The 18,409-nt window shown below is 34.1% G+C and overlaps 2 protein-coding genes across 4 annotated transcripts; one reads left to right on the forward strand and one right to left on the reverse strand.

Annotated features, from left to right (window-relative positions):
- The first annotated feature begins 5,912 nt into the window (after positions 1-5,912).
- Positions 5,913-9,077, forward strand: LOC108452639 (uncharacterized). Of its 2 annotated transcripts, none has more exons than XM_017750443.2 (8): positions 5,913-6,110; positions 6,465-7,224; positions 7,339-7,431; positions 7,538-7,639; positions 7,729-7,794; positions 8,079-8,144; positions 8,268-8,336; positions 8,438-9,077. In XM_017750443.2, exons 2-8 carry the CDS (start codon positions 6,574-6,576, stop codon positions 8,894-8,896), a joined length of 1,506 nt encoding a protein of 501 aa, XP_017605932.1. In that variant the 5' UTR covers positions 5,913-6,110; positions 6,465-6,573; the 3' UTR covers positions 8,897-9,077. The 2 variants fall into 2 exon arrangements, with proteins under 2 accessions (XP_017605932.1, XP_052884249.1); XM_053028289.1 differs by lacking the exon at positions 5,913-6,110 and adding an exon at positions 6,141-6,341.
- A 10-nt stretch (positions 9,078-9,087) lies between these two features.
- Positions 9,088-16,551, reverse strand: LOC108452629 (AT-rich interactive domain-containing protein 4-like). 2 transcript variants are annotated; one of them, XM_053028288.1, is made up of 15 exons: positions 14,979-16,551; positions 14,690-14,878; positions 14,373-14,426; positions 14,191-14,279; positions 13,646-13,919; positions 13,458-13,514; positions 12,740-12,771; positions 12,447-12,582; positions 12,180-12,353; positions 11,360-11,899; positions 10,643-10,780; positions 10,470-10,568; positions 10,157-10,257; positions 9,959-10,049; positions 9,088-9,495 (listed from the first exon to the last, which is right to left on the reverse strand). In XM_053028288.1, the coding sequence occupies exons 1-15, from the start codon at positions 15,132-15,134 to the stop codon at positions 9,400-9,402; spliced, it is 2,226 nt and encodes a 741-aa protein (XP_052884248.1). In that variant the 5' UTR covers positions 15,135-16,551; the 3' UTR covers positions 9,088-9,399. The 2 variants fall into 2 exon arrangements, with proteins under 2 accessions (XP_052884248.1, XP_017605924.1); XM_017750435.2 differs by having other exon boundaries at positions 11,348-11,899.
- Between the last annotated feature and the right edge of the window lie 1,858 nt (positions 16,552-18,409).

Raw genomic sequence — 18,409 nt, forward strand, 5'->3', positions numbered from 1 at the left:
GTAGTTTCAAAGTCCCTTCTATTGTACCTTCTAGGAAATAAAGTTTGTACTTCCCACTGCAACTTCAGATGAATAACATTTGGTTTTTTCTATCCATCCTACTGCAACTCAAAAGTATAGGATTCGTACCATATTCTTTAATCAAATGATCTGCTACACCCCTCTATCGGTAACATGACTAGATGAGTATGCAGAATATCAATTTTCTTTCTCGAGCTGATCCCATTTAATGCTTGGGTGAACATTGCTCGTCCTTCATCGAGGTTGTATCACCGATGGAATATCTTGTATCTGATACTTTTGATAAAAAATCTAAAGAGATAGTCACAATTTAGATTCTTCTTTCCAACCCTTAAGTTTGGTAAGTTCTAAACAATAGTCTCATTTCAGGTTCTTTTATTATTTAGAAGCTTCTAGAGTAATATGCAGAACCTCTTTTATGAAGGTATTATTAGTCCATTAATCATTATTTTAATGCAAAATGCTTAAAAAATATAATAACAATAGATAAAAGAGAAAATAATTAGGAGCATAGCTCGAAACAAATAAATTAATCAAAGATAACAAACATAATAAGAAGGAAATTTATTGAGACGTATCTTGAAAAGAATAAGGTAATCAAAGATAGCAAATTTAAAATGGGCAAAATGGAAAACTAGATGCCCCAGATATCGCAGCTTGAGTTTTTTTGTACCAACTTATTGAGGACCATTTTGAGCTCAATTTGTGTTTAGGGAATCCGGAGTACTTTGTCGATGCCCCAAGATGTAGCATACTTCTTCATTGTTAATTCAGACATAGCAAGACTATTGTATGCCCTACTTTGATCCAAATTTGAGCTACCCTTTTCGGGTTTTCAACTCAAATCCCTTTTGGTCTTTTGCGGGTTTTCGCCTCAACCTCTCCTGTTTCTTTTTCTTTTCTTTTTTTGTGTTTTTTTTTTGAAACTATTAACTGTGACTGAATCTGAATTCACCAAATTGGGCAGGTTCTTATCATCCATCTCGGTCAAGATCAATACTTCTCCAGAACAGGCCTTCTTTACTACATAAGGTCCTTCCCAGTTTGGCATCCACTTTCCTCTAAAGTCCTTTTGTATAGAAAGGATCTTCTTCAACACCAGATCCTCAATTATTTAAGATGAACCCCTTTTGTCGTAGCCCGCATCATTTGACCGTGCCGAATATCCTTCAAATTTGACTGATCATATCAGAATTGGATCCATTTTACCTCATCCAACTTTAGTTCTGGCAAGACTCGGAGAAAAGAAATAATGGACAAAACGCTTCCATTCCACAAACTAATGAGAAAGGCATTGCCCCGATGAAGGTCTTAGCCGAAGTTTGATAAGTATAGAGGGTAAACGGTAACTTCTTTATGTCAATCTTTACAAGTCTCGGTCACCTTCCACAATTTTTTTTGTTGTTTTTGTTTTTATTTTTTTGTTCTTTTTTTTTCTTTCTTTCTTTTTGGCTGTCTTTGCTGCAATGTGATATGGTGTCTGATCAGACTGCAAGATTTTGACATTGCACAGTTTATTAGACATGATCCTTTCTGACATTCCTTGTCGGCACCTGATCTTTTTTTTTGCTTCATGAAGGCTTATGCTAAGTCACTCCATGATTTGATTTGGTTGCGATTCAACTGATTGTACCATTTGGTCTCAGCCCAGTCAAACTGTCCTGAAAACACTGAACTAACAACTAATCATTATTGACATGACCAGTCATCCTCCGACAAAACATCTTGATGTGGGCCTCAGGGCAGCTGGTTCTGTTGTATTTCTCAAACTTCAGTATTTTAAACTTTGGAAGGAGCATTAGATCCGGAACCACACTGATAATTAGCGTTTTTCCGCGCCTTGAACTTCTCCTCCAGCCATTTGTATCGGTCTTCCAACTGCTTTGGGAGTTCTTCTTTTGCCCTTTCTACTTCTTCTATGTTATCCAGATCAGTGACACCGGGATTTGTCGGATTGTCTCCAGTACTTGAGCCTATTGGGAAATGTGTTAATGCCGAAATGCCGGTTTGATGTTGAGGACTGATATTGACAGACACCCTTGGTGGATATGCATTGGGCTGCATTGGGGTATTTGTTGGGGCGAATACTAACATCTGATTCATCATGTTCGTTTGCGATTCTAACATCTGGTCCTTCATATCCTGCTGAATCTTGGCCTGTTGCTCTTGCATCTGTACTTGCAAACGATCTTGCATTTCCTTCTGCATTTGTTCCAGTTTTCCAACTTTTGATCCATAACTTTAGTTTTTCTCCGTGTGTAGCAGTGATGTTCCAGGGTAACTACAAAATGATTTCTAATTAATTAGGATTCTTTTGTGAAATTTAATGTACATGATGGGATGCAATGCAAATGCATGAAATGAATGCAAAAAGAGACGTTGATTCTGGTTCAATTCTGTTAGAACAACTTTTCTAGATAACAAATCTCTTTACATAAAGCAAAAACATGTATGGCCTTGGCCGAATACTCCAGGCGAAAACATCGATCTTTTTCTTGATATTCGGATGCTAAAATCAAGTCTTGCAAATTATCTCCTTTTTGCTTGATCTGGGCTGTGACTCTTTGCTCGCTAATCCTTGTGATGCCCATCAGTTTCTTTAAGTAAGTCGAGACGTTGGCGGTTCCAGAATAATCTTTGTTGGCTTGAATCTTGAAGCCAAGTCGTGTACTCCTCTGCAGACCCTCATCCTTTTCTTGTCGTGTTTACTAGGACCATATTCAGACGGCTGTATTGTATTCCACTTTATTAAGAAATTTATTTTCCATGACAAGCTCTCTATTTAACAACTGAACGTGAATTAACACCTATTTTCTATGATGAAAATGCAATCCAATCATAACTAAAACAAAAGAAAACATGTCAGTACAAATACATAAATAGCAAATAGAGCACCTACTTGGGTAACCATTAGGGTTTGGAGTGACTCTACTTAGGGTTGGGCTCTTAAAGCTCGCTATATGCGATTTAGCTCTAAGAAAAGGGTACCTGAACCAGCAGATTCCTCAACCCTCACCCATTATAGACTCATGTGGATCGAGTTCAGCTCAGGGGAATACATTTTCCTATGGCCATGCAGATGTGAAAACCTCACGAATACATAGTTTCTCACTTCCACTTAAAAGGTGTGACCACAACGGTCATGCAATATAATGTAGGAATATCCTATGAAACTTAAATCACAACAAACATATGACATGTCGCAAACAAATCCGACAAAAGAACCATGATTTTTCAAATCAAATTTCAATTTTTGACAAAGGACAGAAAATAATCAATTTTACGGCTTGACTCTCTTATTGGTCTCCAGTGGAGTCGCCAAGCTGTCAAAACCATTTTAAGTTTGAAAAACGGGAATTGACTTTAAAACAAAATATGGAGTCGCCACCAATCCTTTTTGCTTAGGTGTGATCGGATCACCTAATAAAACGTTTTGATTTAAAATATTAATTTTGGCCTACGAAATTCAAGAAAATGGGTTCGGGAGTCGGGTACGTACGAGAAAGGATTAACACCCTCGCAACACCCAAAATTGGTACCTAATCGATTAATTAATGTCCTAATGTCAAAAATTTAAAATTATTTTAAAAATACAATCCCATTTTAAAGTGTTTGAATATACTCGAATTGGATGCTAATATTCTCTTGTTCCGAAGGAATAAAATATCACATCCAGTACGTTAGGATACGACAATACAAACCCTCGAAACCAAGATCATCTCATGATTTCCAAAATTCATGCATTGAAATTTCAAAAGGATATTCGGTTATTTGGTCAAACGGTAAATCGAAACCCAACACGTTAGAGCACGATTTCTTGAATTTTCAAATACGAACTATTGCCTTATTTTCGAAAACTTTTGAATAATAATATCAAGTGAAAGAGGTGTATTTTTTACTTTGAAACCATGATATGCGAATGCAATTGCCACGTAAACAAGATCAAATGCACTAATAAAATAATTTGTGATGATCACCTAATATACAATATTTACAAACTAACATGATAATCAAAGACAAATGAATTAAAAGACATATATAAAAATTAAAAACAAAGCAAATCAAAATAAAGTGTAAAAACAATTTGAAAATAATAATAAATGAATTCAAAATAATAATATGAGAAAAGAATCCGAAAATCAATAATATACAAAATGAAAAAAATATATATATGACAAAATCTAAAATAAGTAATGTATATACATATATAAAAAAGCAAAATAAATCACATAAAGAAAAGTTCAAAATAAACAATAAGTACATTTAAAATAAATAATTTGTATAAGTGTTGGAAATAGATATTATTTAAAATCTGAAATAAATAAATAAAATAAAAATTTGTAAAAAAATGAAAATAAAATGAATAAATAAATACAAAAAGGAAAAATATAATATAATAATAATATAAATTGATTAGTTTGGTAATAGGACAGTAATAATAGTAATAATATAGCAATAAAGTAGAAAATAATAATGGAATATTAATAAGCATGATTATATATTAATGATAAAAATAGAAATGATATGTTAATAATGATAATAAAAGAAAAGAAAATAACACTATATTAATAAAAATAAAAATAATAATAGGTTAATAATAATAGTAATAAAAGGTGAAAATAATAATAAAATAATAAAAATATTATTTCATACTACTAATAATAATAAAAAGAAAACAATAATAGTATATAGAATAATAGTAAAAGTAGTAAAAATAATAATAACAATAATAATATTAAAAATAACACTCTCCCCCTCCCTTCTAAAACATCGGTCTGGATTTGCTCGTCATGGACCTCCATGCTACCGTCAGAGGCGCAATCGTCAAAGGATCGGACCTAAAAAACCTTTTTGGGAATTTCAAAATGGGTAAGCTTCTTCCTCTTTATTTTTACTTTCGTATGTAAAAAAAAAGAGTAAAATAAAATTGAAAGATAAAATAAAATAAACAAAGAACTTAAAACTAGAATAGACGAAAAAAACACCTCTTTCGCTTTGATTTTTGATTAATCTCCTTTTTTCTCCAAAAACCAGCACCCCTTTTACAATAATTTTGAATGGCTTTTATAGCCAAATTTTACAACTGATTCCTATTTATTTTTGCAGGCAAGTGGGGTGATGAAGTTAGTGGGGTAGTTTAGTGGTCGGTTTAGTGGGGTGTTGGAGTTAGTGGAGTGATTTAGTAGGGTGGTATTTGGGTAGTAAATGGACTTTGTATCTTAGATTGTTGTTTATTGAGCCCTGGGCTAAAATTGGACTCTACAATGAACTTAATTGAATACTTAGATAATAATAAAAGACAAATTATTAATTAAAAATAAAAAGAATATTGTATCATAATATCTAACATATCATATCTTAGTGGGTTTTATTATAAGAGGAGAGAATAAGATCGGAGGTGAATTAAAATTTTATTTTAATAATATAATAATAGCATTTATTATATTAAAATATATTTACCAATTTAAACGGTATATATATCTTTTATAATAGTTTAAACAGTATTTTTGGTTTGAAGAAAAAAAAAAAATCTTTTAAGAAACCAATCAACTCAGCTTAACTTTTAAAAACAAAAATAGAAGGCGGTTAAAATCTCCGGATTTTCAGAGACGGATGCTAACTCCTCCTGAACCAAATGACGAAAATGCAATTATTCTATCGAGATTAACAAATACTTTGCCTTCTTTTCAAGGCTAATTTCGTGAAAAAGGAATAACTCGCGAACGTGGGCTACTGTGACGGCATATTCAAAAAGCGAAAGGACACCTTTTTACCGTATTTAAAGTTTATAAGTAAACGGGGCGAGCAGATTATTGGACACGCGAACGAATCAAAATCGCACACGTCGCTAAAAAAACAAAAAAGATACTAAGATCTAAAATTAAAAAGAAAAAGAAAAAGAAAGAAAAAAAGGAGGAGCGGTTTCTACGTTAAAAGCTAAACAGAAAAAAAGGGGGAGCGGTTTCTACGTTAAAAGCTAAACATCTTTTCTTTCTTTTGTAATACAGCTGCTAAGGGAGAAAGCAAGCAAAGCAAACACTTGAAACTAAATTCTGCATTCAACTCTTGAGGTGCAACTAACTTACTTTGTAAGTCTCTTGTTGTTTGATCTTTCTTTCTCATTTTCTTTTTTCTTTTCCTTGTTTGTTTTTGTCTTGAAATTTGGCTGTATTTGAAGTTATTTTTATGGAACCCAGTTTGCATTGAATGTTTGGGAGTTAGGTGTCTGAACATGGGTTTAACAAGGAACCTGCATAATTGCATATGAAGAGATGTCATGTCTGCATATGATGTTTTTCTTTTTTCTGTGAATTTGAGTGGTTAGGGCTTTGTTTGCTTAGAATTAGCTTTAATCATTCTATCATTTTTCTATATATATGCCATATACTTGCAAATAGCTTCATTACCAACTAATGTTTATATGTCATTATATTCTTGTCCAGGCCAAATACAAAGCAACAAAAAAAGGAAGTGAAGTTCTTGAGGAAGAGTAATTTGGAGTTTTTGAGAGTTTGAGCTTTGTAAACAGTTATTCGACCGTGTATATAAACAATGGATGATTATCTTGATCAGTATTTCTCATCATCATCATCGTCAGCTGTGAATGTCAAGGAAAGATCATATTGGGTCCATAATGAACCTGATCACCCAAATGAAGTGTTTCCTAGTTCGCGCTTCAATAGCATCGAGTGTTTAGCTGCACAAAATACGCCACCTGTAGTTCATAACCGAGGGTCAGGTTGTAGTGTTGAACATGGTTTGCTGTATGGAGAAGGTGGTTTACAAATGAATGGTGAAAATTGCAGTGGTAACTCTTCACAAGAGATGATGAATGGAAGCTTCGAACTCAGAAACCTGGGACTGCAATTGGACACAGATGTTCATTCCTCGGGCTCATTGAGCCTTGTTTCTTCAAATGATGTTCCAGTTGTTGGTGACATGGTCCCATCTTTATCGTTTAATGAGAGAGGGCGTATGATAAGCAATGGAGGTGACTCTTCTGAGTTTCTGAGATCATTTACAGGCTTGGAAACTCTTTCTCCAATTCCACAATTATGGCATCTACAACCTTATGACTCTGTTTCTTCCCTTCCCACTTTGGTGGGACAAACCAAAGTAGATGATGAAGGCAATACTAACAGATTTATTGAGATCGATGAAATTCTGCAACCTGAGAACTTATCTGCTTCCATCAATGCAAAGGTACTAATTTTAATTATGACTAGTTTGTATGGTTCATTTAACTGGCTCTACAGTATCGTCTGTATTGGGGCTTGGTTTCTGAATAATCTCTTGTTGCTCATGTCAATGTATCAGGGACAACAAGACATGCAAAATTCCTTTTACTCTTCTTTTCCCGCTGACCACCCTATAACAAAGACCATGATTGGGTTGCCATCTCTGGTGCAGGTACTTGTAGTGGTCTCAGCCATATAATCTGGATTTATGGTCTCATCATTTTACTACTACTGATAGATTAAATACAAAGGTTATTATTTGTAAACTTATATTACAGGGTGCATCCCCTAACCTGAACAATGGTTCCGACCGAACTGCAAAGCCTCGAGTAAGGGCACGTCGAGGTCAGGCTACTGATCCACACAGCATTGCAGAGAGGGTCAGTTGTAATGTTTCCTGTTGTCTAAGTTTCATATACTTGAATTGTTTTTGAGATTATAAGTTGCTTGATTTTTTGTTCCAATGCAGCTTCGAAGAGAGAAGATTGCTGAAAGAATGAAAAACCTGCAAGAACTTATACCTAATTCCAATAAGGTATTCTCTTCTGGATGCTACATTTAACCAGGTCTACAGGCAGACATTCTGCTTCTGTTATTGTTTGTTTTACAATGAAATTTACATGCAATATCTTGGCAATATGAACTGCAAGCATAAATTCTGCAGTTCTTACCCCATCTCAATTAAGTAAAGGTCAAGTAACACACAAGAATGATGAACAATCTTCATCATTCTGCAGATTATAGAGAAAAGAGGATACTTAAGTTTCAAAATAAATTATGCACAATGATTAGCTGATGAGCATTAATGAAACACTGCAGACAGACAAAGCCTCTATACTTGATGAAATCATAGGGTACGTCAAGTTTCTTCAACTCCAAGTCCAGGTAAGACCAACTTTTTTGTTAATATCGAACATCCAAGCTTCAGAAGTTGAGCTTAAACTGACTCGGTTTTAAGTTAAATTTTAACCAGATTTTGGCTACTTTGCTTCTGCAAATTATTTGCAGGTACTAAGCATGAGCAGGCTTGGGGCAGCAGCTGCGGTTGTTCCTCTCATCACTGATGGTCAAGCTGAGGTGTGGCAAATTCTTTCTTCTTTTAAGTTGATGCACTTTTTGATCCTTATTATGATCTAAACATCCTTTTGTAATGGTTGGAGCAAAATTCTGTTTGTCAGGGATCTAATGGTTTATCACTTGCACCATTAGCGGGTCAAGGGGTTGATTTTTCACCATCTCCTGATCAAGTTGTTTTCGAACAAGAAGTGGTGAAGCTCATGGAATCCAATATGACAATGGCCATGCAATATCTACAAAGTAAAGGTTTCTGCCTTATGCCTGTTGCACTTGCTGCCGCCATATCCAATGTTAAGTCATCCACATCCTCATCGTCATCAGTTCCTGCTTCTGACGAGAGTAAGAAACTTGGCTTCACCAACGGTACTTTAATCAACACCACCTGCAGCAGCAGCAACAGTAGCAGTAACAGCAGTGGTAGCTTACCTGGTGTTGGGATTCCAAACATCAACGCTGATGGCAATTTTATGACTGGAATGCTTGGTTCTGATATTATGGCCAAAGGTTGTACTGGCACCTTCAAACAAGAGGAACTCAAGACTCTTTGCACTGCCAAATGACTGAATCCCAATACCATAAACAGCAAACTTGTCCACTAATATGCCAATTAACCTAGTAGATAAAACACTAGTTGTTTTAAACTGTCGAAGGCTATCTTTGTTCCCTTTTCTATATTTCTAATATATATGCATATAGAAGACAACCCAAACAAAAGAGAATGAGAAATAATTGTTTAGCAAAGCTTGAGCAGTTTACTAATTATAATAGGGAAAACTAGCTTTTTAATTTAAATCATATTCTACAGTTAACTCTTCTTAATCTCAGTTTTGAAGAATACAAAACATTGGGGGGAAAATTGGGGGGCCTGGTTAATGGCTTCATCTATATATGGGAACAACAATGGGGGCAATACATACAATACAATAATTACATTCCTAATATCGTGCCTTTTATTTTATGCATAATACTTGAGGAAGAAAGGCCGAAAAGATTGAAAAATAAAACTAAAAGAGAGATATTTCTAAGTTGGGTAGAATGGAATCTAAAGTGAGTCAAAGGTTTGTCAATAACCGTTCACAGTTTTGTGGGGTTTCTTCTTGAAATTTGAGATGCTACAGTGTGGACAAACGTACTCCAGCCCATCTGTTTTTGCATAATCCTGCCATTCACAAGACAAATATATCGAGTTAATTGCAACAAAATAGAATAGGTTATTGACTCGATTGCCAACAATGAAAGCAGCTATATTGCTGCGAGACTTTATTTTTCTTTATTTGTATCTGACAACTCATTTTTGACATATATTGGATATTGGTATGGGGATATGATCCTCTAAAGATCCTCCATATATATATATATAAAACACTCTAGAAAAATTAAATACACCCCCGTAGGATACATACCCATATCCAATAATCAAACCTGAGTCCGTGAAACTAGGAAAGTATTATCATACTATATGTATTGAATTCAGTGCGGAAGACATAAAAAACATGTTTTTAGTTGCAGGTAAGGCAGACTTTTGCTGACCTCGTCCAAAACCATACAAAATATAACTTATGTTACTCTGATGTTTTTAGTTGCATTTCTCTCTTGATAAGTAAATTTTTGAGAAGGTATACCTTAAAGGCTCCAAGACCCTGCCGCCTATCACAGCCAAAGTGTGCCCACTCATCACAAACTCCACAGTTGACCCAGTCACCTGCAGCACTACTGTTGCCACACAGAAACTCACCAGTGTCAGGGCTGCAAACTCACAATGGTCATGTAAATTGTGTGAAGTGAGTGCATATGTGTGTGTGTCTGTGAGAGAGAGAGACCTGTGACACAACAAACAGCATTCTCCATCCACATCATCATGAGCCAATTCATACTCTAAAAGGTAAGTCTCATAATGTCTTTTCAGAGTGTTGCCCACTCCCTAGGAACAAACAACAAACAACATTAGACAAAAACATAGAGCGGAAAACACAAAATGCCATTTAAAGAAATTAAGGATCAAAAGGACAGAAATATTGAAGCAACGGACAGGATCTTGTCGTTTTTATTGAAGCTCTACAAAAATTGCAAACTATCTTGAAAAAAAATATTATCAGAAAGGAAATCTACATGGCTGACAACTTGAACACATACAGTCATTCTATTTGTCAATGTGTGATTGCGCATCTTCGAAAAAACTTGTCCCTTCCAATTTATGCCATTCCCAACATGAAAGCCTCCTCTTGACACCACCTGTAAGGGACATATTAAAATACTTCTTTTTCTTTTACAGATTTCAATCATATTTTGCACAAAGAATAGCTTACCTCTCTATACAAGTTGTAAAGGTCAAGCCGCTTTGCATTCAGAATGGCATCAGGAAACTCAGCTAACCCCCCTTGAGGAACAAGACGAGTATGTCCCCGAACTATCAGAAACTGCATTACATCTCTCAGAAACTCCTCCTGCCCAAAAATAAATTGACATGAGGAAAAGAAAAAAAGAATATATTAGAGTAACAAAGTTGCAGAGATACTAAATTATGCAACCTTCAAAAATTACTTCTCTAGTTGACTAATAGACTCACCCAAACACCTATCCTTGTTTGTGTGAGGAAGAAAAGCAGGTCAACAGAGAGATATAACAGAGAAAATTAACCAATTATTCTGACAAGTCAATACATTTTCTATAAAAACTTCATTATCACAGTACTAGTTCGTCTCTAGACCTGAGCATGCAATAATAGCCAATTACATTAGAAAAGCAAAATAGTTAATGAATTTTTTCCTAAATCCTGACACGTGCATAAGATTTTTCTTAGTAATATCAGAGCATCAACTATGACATTCCCAATAGAGAGATTGCAAGCCCCATAAGCTAGAGTGGATAAAAATTTGTGAAGTTAAGAGAACAATATCCATAAAGGCATATGAATCTTAGCATAGATCATGATCTTACACTATAGTATGTAAATAAACCCCAAATGCGGGTACCATATAAACAATTTCTTAAACTCTGAGAAGATGGCTAACCTCTGAGCAAACCTGTATTGGGGCTCGATCACAACCATGTTTCTTGAGAGGTAACGGATTTAAAGAAATAATCTGCTGGGCCTGATGAGAATTTGATAATGCTTTCCGATGTGTAACAGGAGCAGGTGGCTTCACAGGTACTATTGGCAAGTTAAGTTTTCCTTGGTCACCATCATATCTCTCAGCCTCGGAAAATCCAGAAAACGGAAGCATCTTATGACGATGGGTATGAGGAATTGGCCTCATAGCAGCAACATTTGGTTTCAGTCTTACATTACCATTTAAACCTTCCATGATAGTACAGTTTAGAGGTTTAGTGCCCTTAGTTGGCTCTGATCTTTTACGACAAGGCGCCGGAGGCACCAACCAGTTGGGAGATCTAGCAATTACAGAACCATCCCAGAGGGGATCTTTGCCCTGCCTCACGGAAAAGAAAAGCAGGCGTTCTGCATCATCTTTTTCAAAAGAAGCAACCGACAACCCTTGAACACTAGCAATCCCCAGCATAACTAAACTGCGGTAGGATACATCCGGTGCAAGTTGCCTCAACACCTGTTAAGCCATTCCCAGAAACAGATCATGATTACAAAAATAAAAGCCAAGCTAAGTTAAACAAAATTATCATCATGGAAAAGGCTTCTTAAGTATTTGTTAAAACATAATTCAGTGAAAGTTTCTCCTTCAAATGCTTTTCCATGCCTCCAATGATGTTTATGGTAAAAAGAACAAACAAAAGAGTTTACACATGCAATAGACACATGAACATATAAGCATATGCATAAAAAGAGAAGTGTCCTAGAATGAATAAGATGGTTGAAGAGAAAAATCAGACCTGCGAAGCCCATGTAGGAACCTTCAAGCACACTTCAAACACACTTGCTCCACAGGCAATTGAGGCTGATCTGCGAGGCTCAGATGAAGGCACTTTGCTTTCATCAGAGCTCGACTGTGAATGGACAAGCTGATTATTCTCGATAAGCTCATTTTTTATATGATTTTCCAACAGCTGAGACAACAAAAGAAAAAACAAGAAAACAAAACTGTTAGGTGTGACCTTAAAGAAATAAAAGTAGCAATTAACCCGATCAGATCTACTTGCCTGATCATTAAAACAAGTCTGTGCGCTACCAGAAACTAGAAATGATATGTGAGCTGAACTACAGGTTGAAAAATCACAACGCATGGTCATTACACCACGAGAGAATGTCCCAGCCTGAAGAGGTGGTGGTGGAGCACTATAAGAATAGTAGCCATTAGTATGTTGATGATAATGACACAAAAGAAGCTTGGACATAGCAGTACATGGGGGATGGGAACTCCATAAAAGAAAAGATCAAAGTCACAAATGCTCAGCCCAAAAGAAACTTTAACTAAGCTCAAATTTACAAGTACCTTGCACGGTTATGAAGTTTGCTTCCACGTATCTGAAACAATTGCCATCTAGTTAATAAGTGGTTAAAACAGAATCAAAGAATTACCACAGATTATTCTCACACATGAAACCACAACACACTGCCAAAAAAAATCATGGAAAAACATGGTGCGCTTTTTCCATGTGAACATGAAAATCAAACAATTGAAAGTTTTCCTGGAATATCATGTTATTAGGCCCTATACAGCAAAGCCACTGCAAGTGCAACCTTATCCAACTCAATTAGGGCATGTGCAGAATAATATAGATCTCATTCATAAATTTTTCTCATGTCATTTTGATTACAAGGTGATGATAATATGAGCACCCTAGCTAATCTGTGTAGGTATTTTTCAGCTAGCTGATCTTTCCAAGCTAAACTGATTTTTGCAAACGAGAATGCCAACATCATAATGTTGTTTCGACTGTATGGTGAACCAAAATCTAAAAAATCAATCATTTGAAACATTTAGGAAGAGATGTGAAACTGTTAAGAAAAAAGGAGGAAAAGTTTGAGGATCTCATGCTCTCTTCAGCATTAAAAACTCAACATGTTACTCTAACCAAATTTAGATGCAGCAATAACTTAATCTCTTAGATTACGATGTTCAAAAGATGGTATTGCGAACAAACATATAAGCTAAAACAGGCAAACTAAGGATATACGTCTAAGGAAAAAAAGCACTTATACAAACTCACTTCTACGCTCAAGAGGGCATTAAGTCCATCTTCCAGAGATCCCAATATGAATGCATCCTGCAGGCCATATAGTTAACAACAAATATAAAAAAGCGTGAACAAAATAATTGGTATATGATTATTACCATGAAGAAAATATTAATATGTGATTATTTTTTGAACAAGGAAAAACTGAAACTCAAACCTACCAATAGGCCTGGTGATCCACAAACAAGAAACCTCATAGTAACATGCTCATCATATATCTTAACGGCAGGAAGATTTTCAAGAGAGCCTTCTTCCTCTTGCATATCTAACTCGGGTTGAGAAACATCAATCTTGGGAGGCTCACCAAGTAAACATGGCCCTGGCTTAACACTCTGTTTCTGACTATCAGAAGAGGCAATATCCTTGCTCCACAAACAGTACAATCTAAAAGAAGCATGGGCAAATTGGAATGCATCCCATATATGGCTACATGAACTGCATTAGGCCAAAACTGCAAAACTTCAGTACAGTCTCTAAGTAAAATTCCTTCCAGTTTGTAGCCAATAGTGCTATAAACCAGGTGAAGTTTATCCAAAATAGAGTGCATAACTTTAAAATATCAACCAATTTCGGAAATTAAAAGCAGTGGCATCAACTTCTCTGGAAAACTAATGCAGTATAACCACTAGTCAGGAAGGTAGGGGAAGTTATTATGTTTTACATACACATACACAGACATATAACAAATATAAGTAGAAGTCTGTACCTTTGAATCACTGATAACAGTGCCTGACAAAAATGGCAAGCTGCATACCGCGAGAATGAATTTTTCCAATATATAACATAAGGGACTCCCTGGCGAGGAGAAATGAATGTCAACAACATTTCAAAGAAAACATAATGAATGAATTTCAACTGTTTGCCCGTGTCCATGATAAATAATTTTACCTTGGAGTGAAGTGCCTCAGCCAATCTGTCACCACTGGGGGTCTCTAAATAAACCTGCACAAACATTTGACAATAGATTAATTCAACATATATTGTGATATAGAAACCAGTAAAACTAGTAAAAAGAAGAAGCAAAACAAAAGGAAAGGAAAAAATGAACGTAAAATGAACTTAAAATGGGAAAGATCAAAAAGTATAAGAAAAACTCAACCGTATCCAGTATCTTTAGCACCATTATCAAACAATTTCAAGGGAAATGAGAACAAATGATAAACTCTACACAGAAATTAAAGTAAAAAAAATCATGCGACACTAACAGTGGAGGGCAATGTGGAACCAAAGAGTCCACAAATGGCTTCTGGAGTGGACAAGTCAACATCTCCCAAAACCAGAGAGCCAATATCTTCATCTGCATTCTGCTCTCCTTGAAAGTAAACAATATTTGGCTCCGAAGATTCAAAAACCCGCCGGAACTCGTCAATGCTAGGATTGATAAGAAGCTGAACCTTCACTCACACACATGAAAATGTCATAATCTTCAAATACGTTTCAGCTAAAACGTCAGAGTTCTAAAAAGATGCAGAACTATTAATCTGAGTTATATACCTCAAGGCGCCCTGAAGAAACAATCTCTGGAAATGGGTATCTGGGCTCATGATCAGAAACTGGCTGCCTAAGTTTATTATCAGAAACTTTACTACTACAAAGAACTGCAAGGAGACTGCAATGGTTCCTTGAAGACCCTTGAGCATTAAACATCATGCAAACATGCCAGAACCAATAAGACTCAGGCTTGCCACTAAGTATAAGGCACCAATGCCTGCTTTTAAAAAATCTAAATAACCCAAAAACACTAGAATGAAATCAAATAAAAACCCTAAAAAGCTTGCTGCAAATCAGATAACTAAAAAATCCCACCTCTCAAAAATCTCCAAATTTTCCAAAATTCCACCAGAGAGCGAAAACAAACTTCCCTTTGTATTTGCAGACACTTCAAAATCCCTAAAATACCAAAGCTCGAAACTTCAAAATTTGAAGAATACCCACCGACCCAGATAAGATTATCAAGGGGATCCGGAACCCAAATGAGCAAATTTACCAGAAACGAGGTTACCCAGAAAATTCCCCAATAAACAATAGGATGTAAACGCTCCCAAAGAACAAAAAAAAAGTACAACAAAAAAGAAAGAACCCTAAGTATAGAAGACTGACTCTAATAATAAAGAAATCTCAAATAAGAAACCCCGAAAGGACACATCTTCCTTTCACCTAATAAAAATTCTCAAAAAAAATATAGAAATAAAAAAAACAAAAATCAAAATCACGCGATAAATAATTGCAACATAAAGGACTAAAAGCTTTTTCGGATTGTTTAGTTGAGAATCAAACAGCCCAGCCCCCATTTTTTTTCATTTTTTCTTTGTCGTCAGTTTGCATTTTAATAACTACAGTTTCCTTTTCCCCAATCACATTTCGTATATCTAAATGTAAGTCAAAAAACAAAAAAATTCATGAACCGTTTGATCAGGAAACCCACAAAATAAGAAAATACCCATTTGTTAATTAAACTCTAATAATCTAAATTGACTTTTTATTAATTCGTTTCTTTCAAGTTTCACGTTTGTTCGACTTTTGAAAAAGCCATCAAGTAAGTAACTTCATGTTACCCTGCTTCAAAATATACTACTACACTGTAATCGCGAACTTCGAGAAGGCAAAATTTTTGTTTATTTTACTCCCTCCTATTTGTTGTTCTTCACGTTAAAAAGATCTCCTTTCTCCACACCATTAGTCGATTACTATAAAGATTCTCATAAGGAATTGGTTTTCTTTTTCCTTTTTATGTTTTTTCATTTTTCGGGTTTTCGATTCGGACACGAATTTAGGATCAGGACTGGTTGGTTATCTGCTCATTGTCCGAGGTTGTCATTATCATTTCCATGATCATTAGATCATTGATAATGATCATCATCAGCAATCTTTTTTTTGCCAAAGGAAAAAAAAAATCATCAGCTGTCTTTTTGGCTCGTGTCTTCCATTAAATAATAGTTTTTAAAGTCTGCTCTATATTATTTTAAACTTAATTAGAAACCCAATAAAAAGAAAAAAAATATTGAAGTTTTGTTTTTAAGTAATAATCTTGCTTGATAAAACTGTCTGCACTCTGTTTAAGAACGGGGACTCCAAGGATTTAACTACTTTTAATTTATGCTATAAAGGGCAAAAAGGACTACTCATTTTTTTTTTTAAATTCATGTATTATTTGTTTCTTTTAAATCCCTAACCAGCATGTAATTGAAGAAAACCAATAACATTTTACTCTGATCGAAGGGTTTTGTTTTCAACAAATGTTAATTTTTAATTAAGAATTTTTATACCTGATATATTTTTACAATTTTTATACCTGTTATAATTTTTACAATTTTTTAAAATTCATAATTATTTATCCTAATAATAAATCAATATTCAAATTTAAATTCAAGCAATGTGGTTGTTGCGTTTATTAAATATCAAACATATATACGCGTGTGTCCAAAATTAAAGTTCACTTGATGTATGATCTGCATTAGTTTTAGAGCTCAAAACATTTCTCAAAATTGTCTCTAAACTTGAATTTCATAAAAATATAATGGTACAACGCTTTAAATTTACGTCACATCATTTAATAATAAGTTTTTATAATTTTATTGTACTTTTAGATTCTATATGATATCTAAAAATTTATAAGTGATAATTTATTTAATTTTATAATGTCACATTATCATATTTTATGAAATCTAAGTTTAAAATTAAATTAAAAATTATCAAAATTTAAAATTAATGTAGATAAAACACGATTCAAATGGAAGCTAAAATTTATTAACAAATTTAGGGATTAAATATTTATTTATTCCTAAAATATTTATTATATAATCCATTTAGATGTTAATAAAATGCTTTTATCCCTATGTTTTCAAACTTCTAAGACTTGAATACTTATGAGTTACTTGTAAATTAATCTTAAAATTTAAATTAAACCGGATTCTTATATTTAAATTCCAGCTATATCACAGAAATTCACTTAGAAGCAAAATATTAGTTATCGTAAAACTGTAATTTGAAAAAAAATCGTTTATTATTTTTTTATAGTATTATCATCGTATATGTGAAAACAATATTTCTTACTGAACATGTTGGAAAATATAGATGCACATACACGTAAGTCAAAGCTAAAATGGAAAATAATGAAAAAAAAATGGTCAGAACTTTGACGGGCGAGGGATTTCTTTGAGTGATGGTTTGGGCTACCGTAGCCCAAAGATAGTCCCGATAGGTCAGGTTGGGTCGGGTCCTATCGTCAGAAGTTTCTTCTGTTTACCACCGAACCGACTACTTGACCCGGAAATAAAAAAGTGCAGGACAGAAGCTGGTGTCACGTTCAAATGCCAAAATTTACAGGGATTGTTGACTTCCCGTGCACAGCAAGAAAAGGTCAAATCTTTTGTTCCGTGCCACAAAAAAAGTCCAAAAAAAAATTGCAGTTTTATTTGAAAAAGGTTAGCTACAAAACTCATTATAATATTTTAATTTATTTCATATTTCAGTCATATACATGTTTATAATTTTATTTATTTTAAGGTATTTATTAAAATAAGTCCAATAATTAATATATTTGCATATTATAAATCTATTAAAGAGGTAGATATTAATCACGAATATTAAAATAGCTTCGTACTTAGAGTAAAAATTGAATTCTTAATAACTGATTAAGGTAAAAACACTCTTATCATAGTTTACATGTTTACAATTTTAACAATACTCATATTATTATTATTATTATTTTGAGTTGAAATATTTCAAAAATGTTTATAAAAGTAATTATCAAAACTAAAACGCACTGCAAAAGGAATTATTGGACAAATGACTTTTTATAGATTAACTATGATATATTTGTGAAAATTTTACTTTTAAAAATTGATGTAGAAATCAAATTAATTATAAAATTATAATATTTTAAATTTAAGTTTTATCTTGTCTATTTTTATTTATTTTATAAA

This window comes from Gossypium arboreum, chromosome 5 (genome assembly GCF_025698485.1).
Source record: "Gossypium arboreum isolate Shixiya-1 chromosome 5, ASM2569848v2, whole genome shotgun sequence".
Classification (NCBI taxonomy): domain Eukaryota; kingdom Viridiplantae; phylum Streptophyta; class Magnoliopsida; order Malvales; family Malvaceae; genus Gossypium; species Gossypium arboreum.

Excerpts from the sequence above, each read along its gene's own strand:
- LOC108452639 (XM_017750443.2), top strand. The coding sequence starts at position 6,574 with ATGGATGATTATCTTGATCAGTATTTCTCATCATCATCATCGTCAGCT. Across the intron at positions 7,640-7,728 it reads CACACAGCATTGCAGAGAGG|CTTCGAAGAGAGAAGATTGC; the intron begins GTCAGTTGTAAT and ends GTTCCAATGCAG. Across the intron at positions 7,795-8,078 it reads TTATACCTAATTCCAATAAG|ACAGACAAAGCCTCTATACT; the intron begins GTATTCTCTTCT and ends GAAACACTGCAG.
- LOC108452629 (XM_017750435.2), bottom strand. The coding sequence starts at position 15,134 with ATGATGTTTAATGCTCAAGGGTCTTCAAGGAACCATTGCAGTCTCCTT. Across the intron at positions 14,879-14,978 it reads TTTCTTCAGGGCGCCTTGAG|GTTCAGCTTCTTATCAATCC; the intron begins GTATATAACTCA and ends GTGTGAGTGAAG. Across the intron at positions 10,258-10,469 it reads CATTGACAAATAGAATGACT|GGAGTGGGCAACACTCTGAA; the intron begins GTATGTGTTCAA and ends GTTTGTTCCTAG.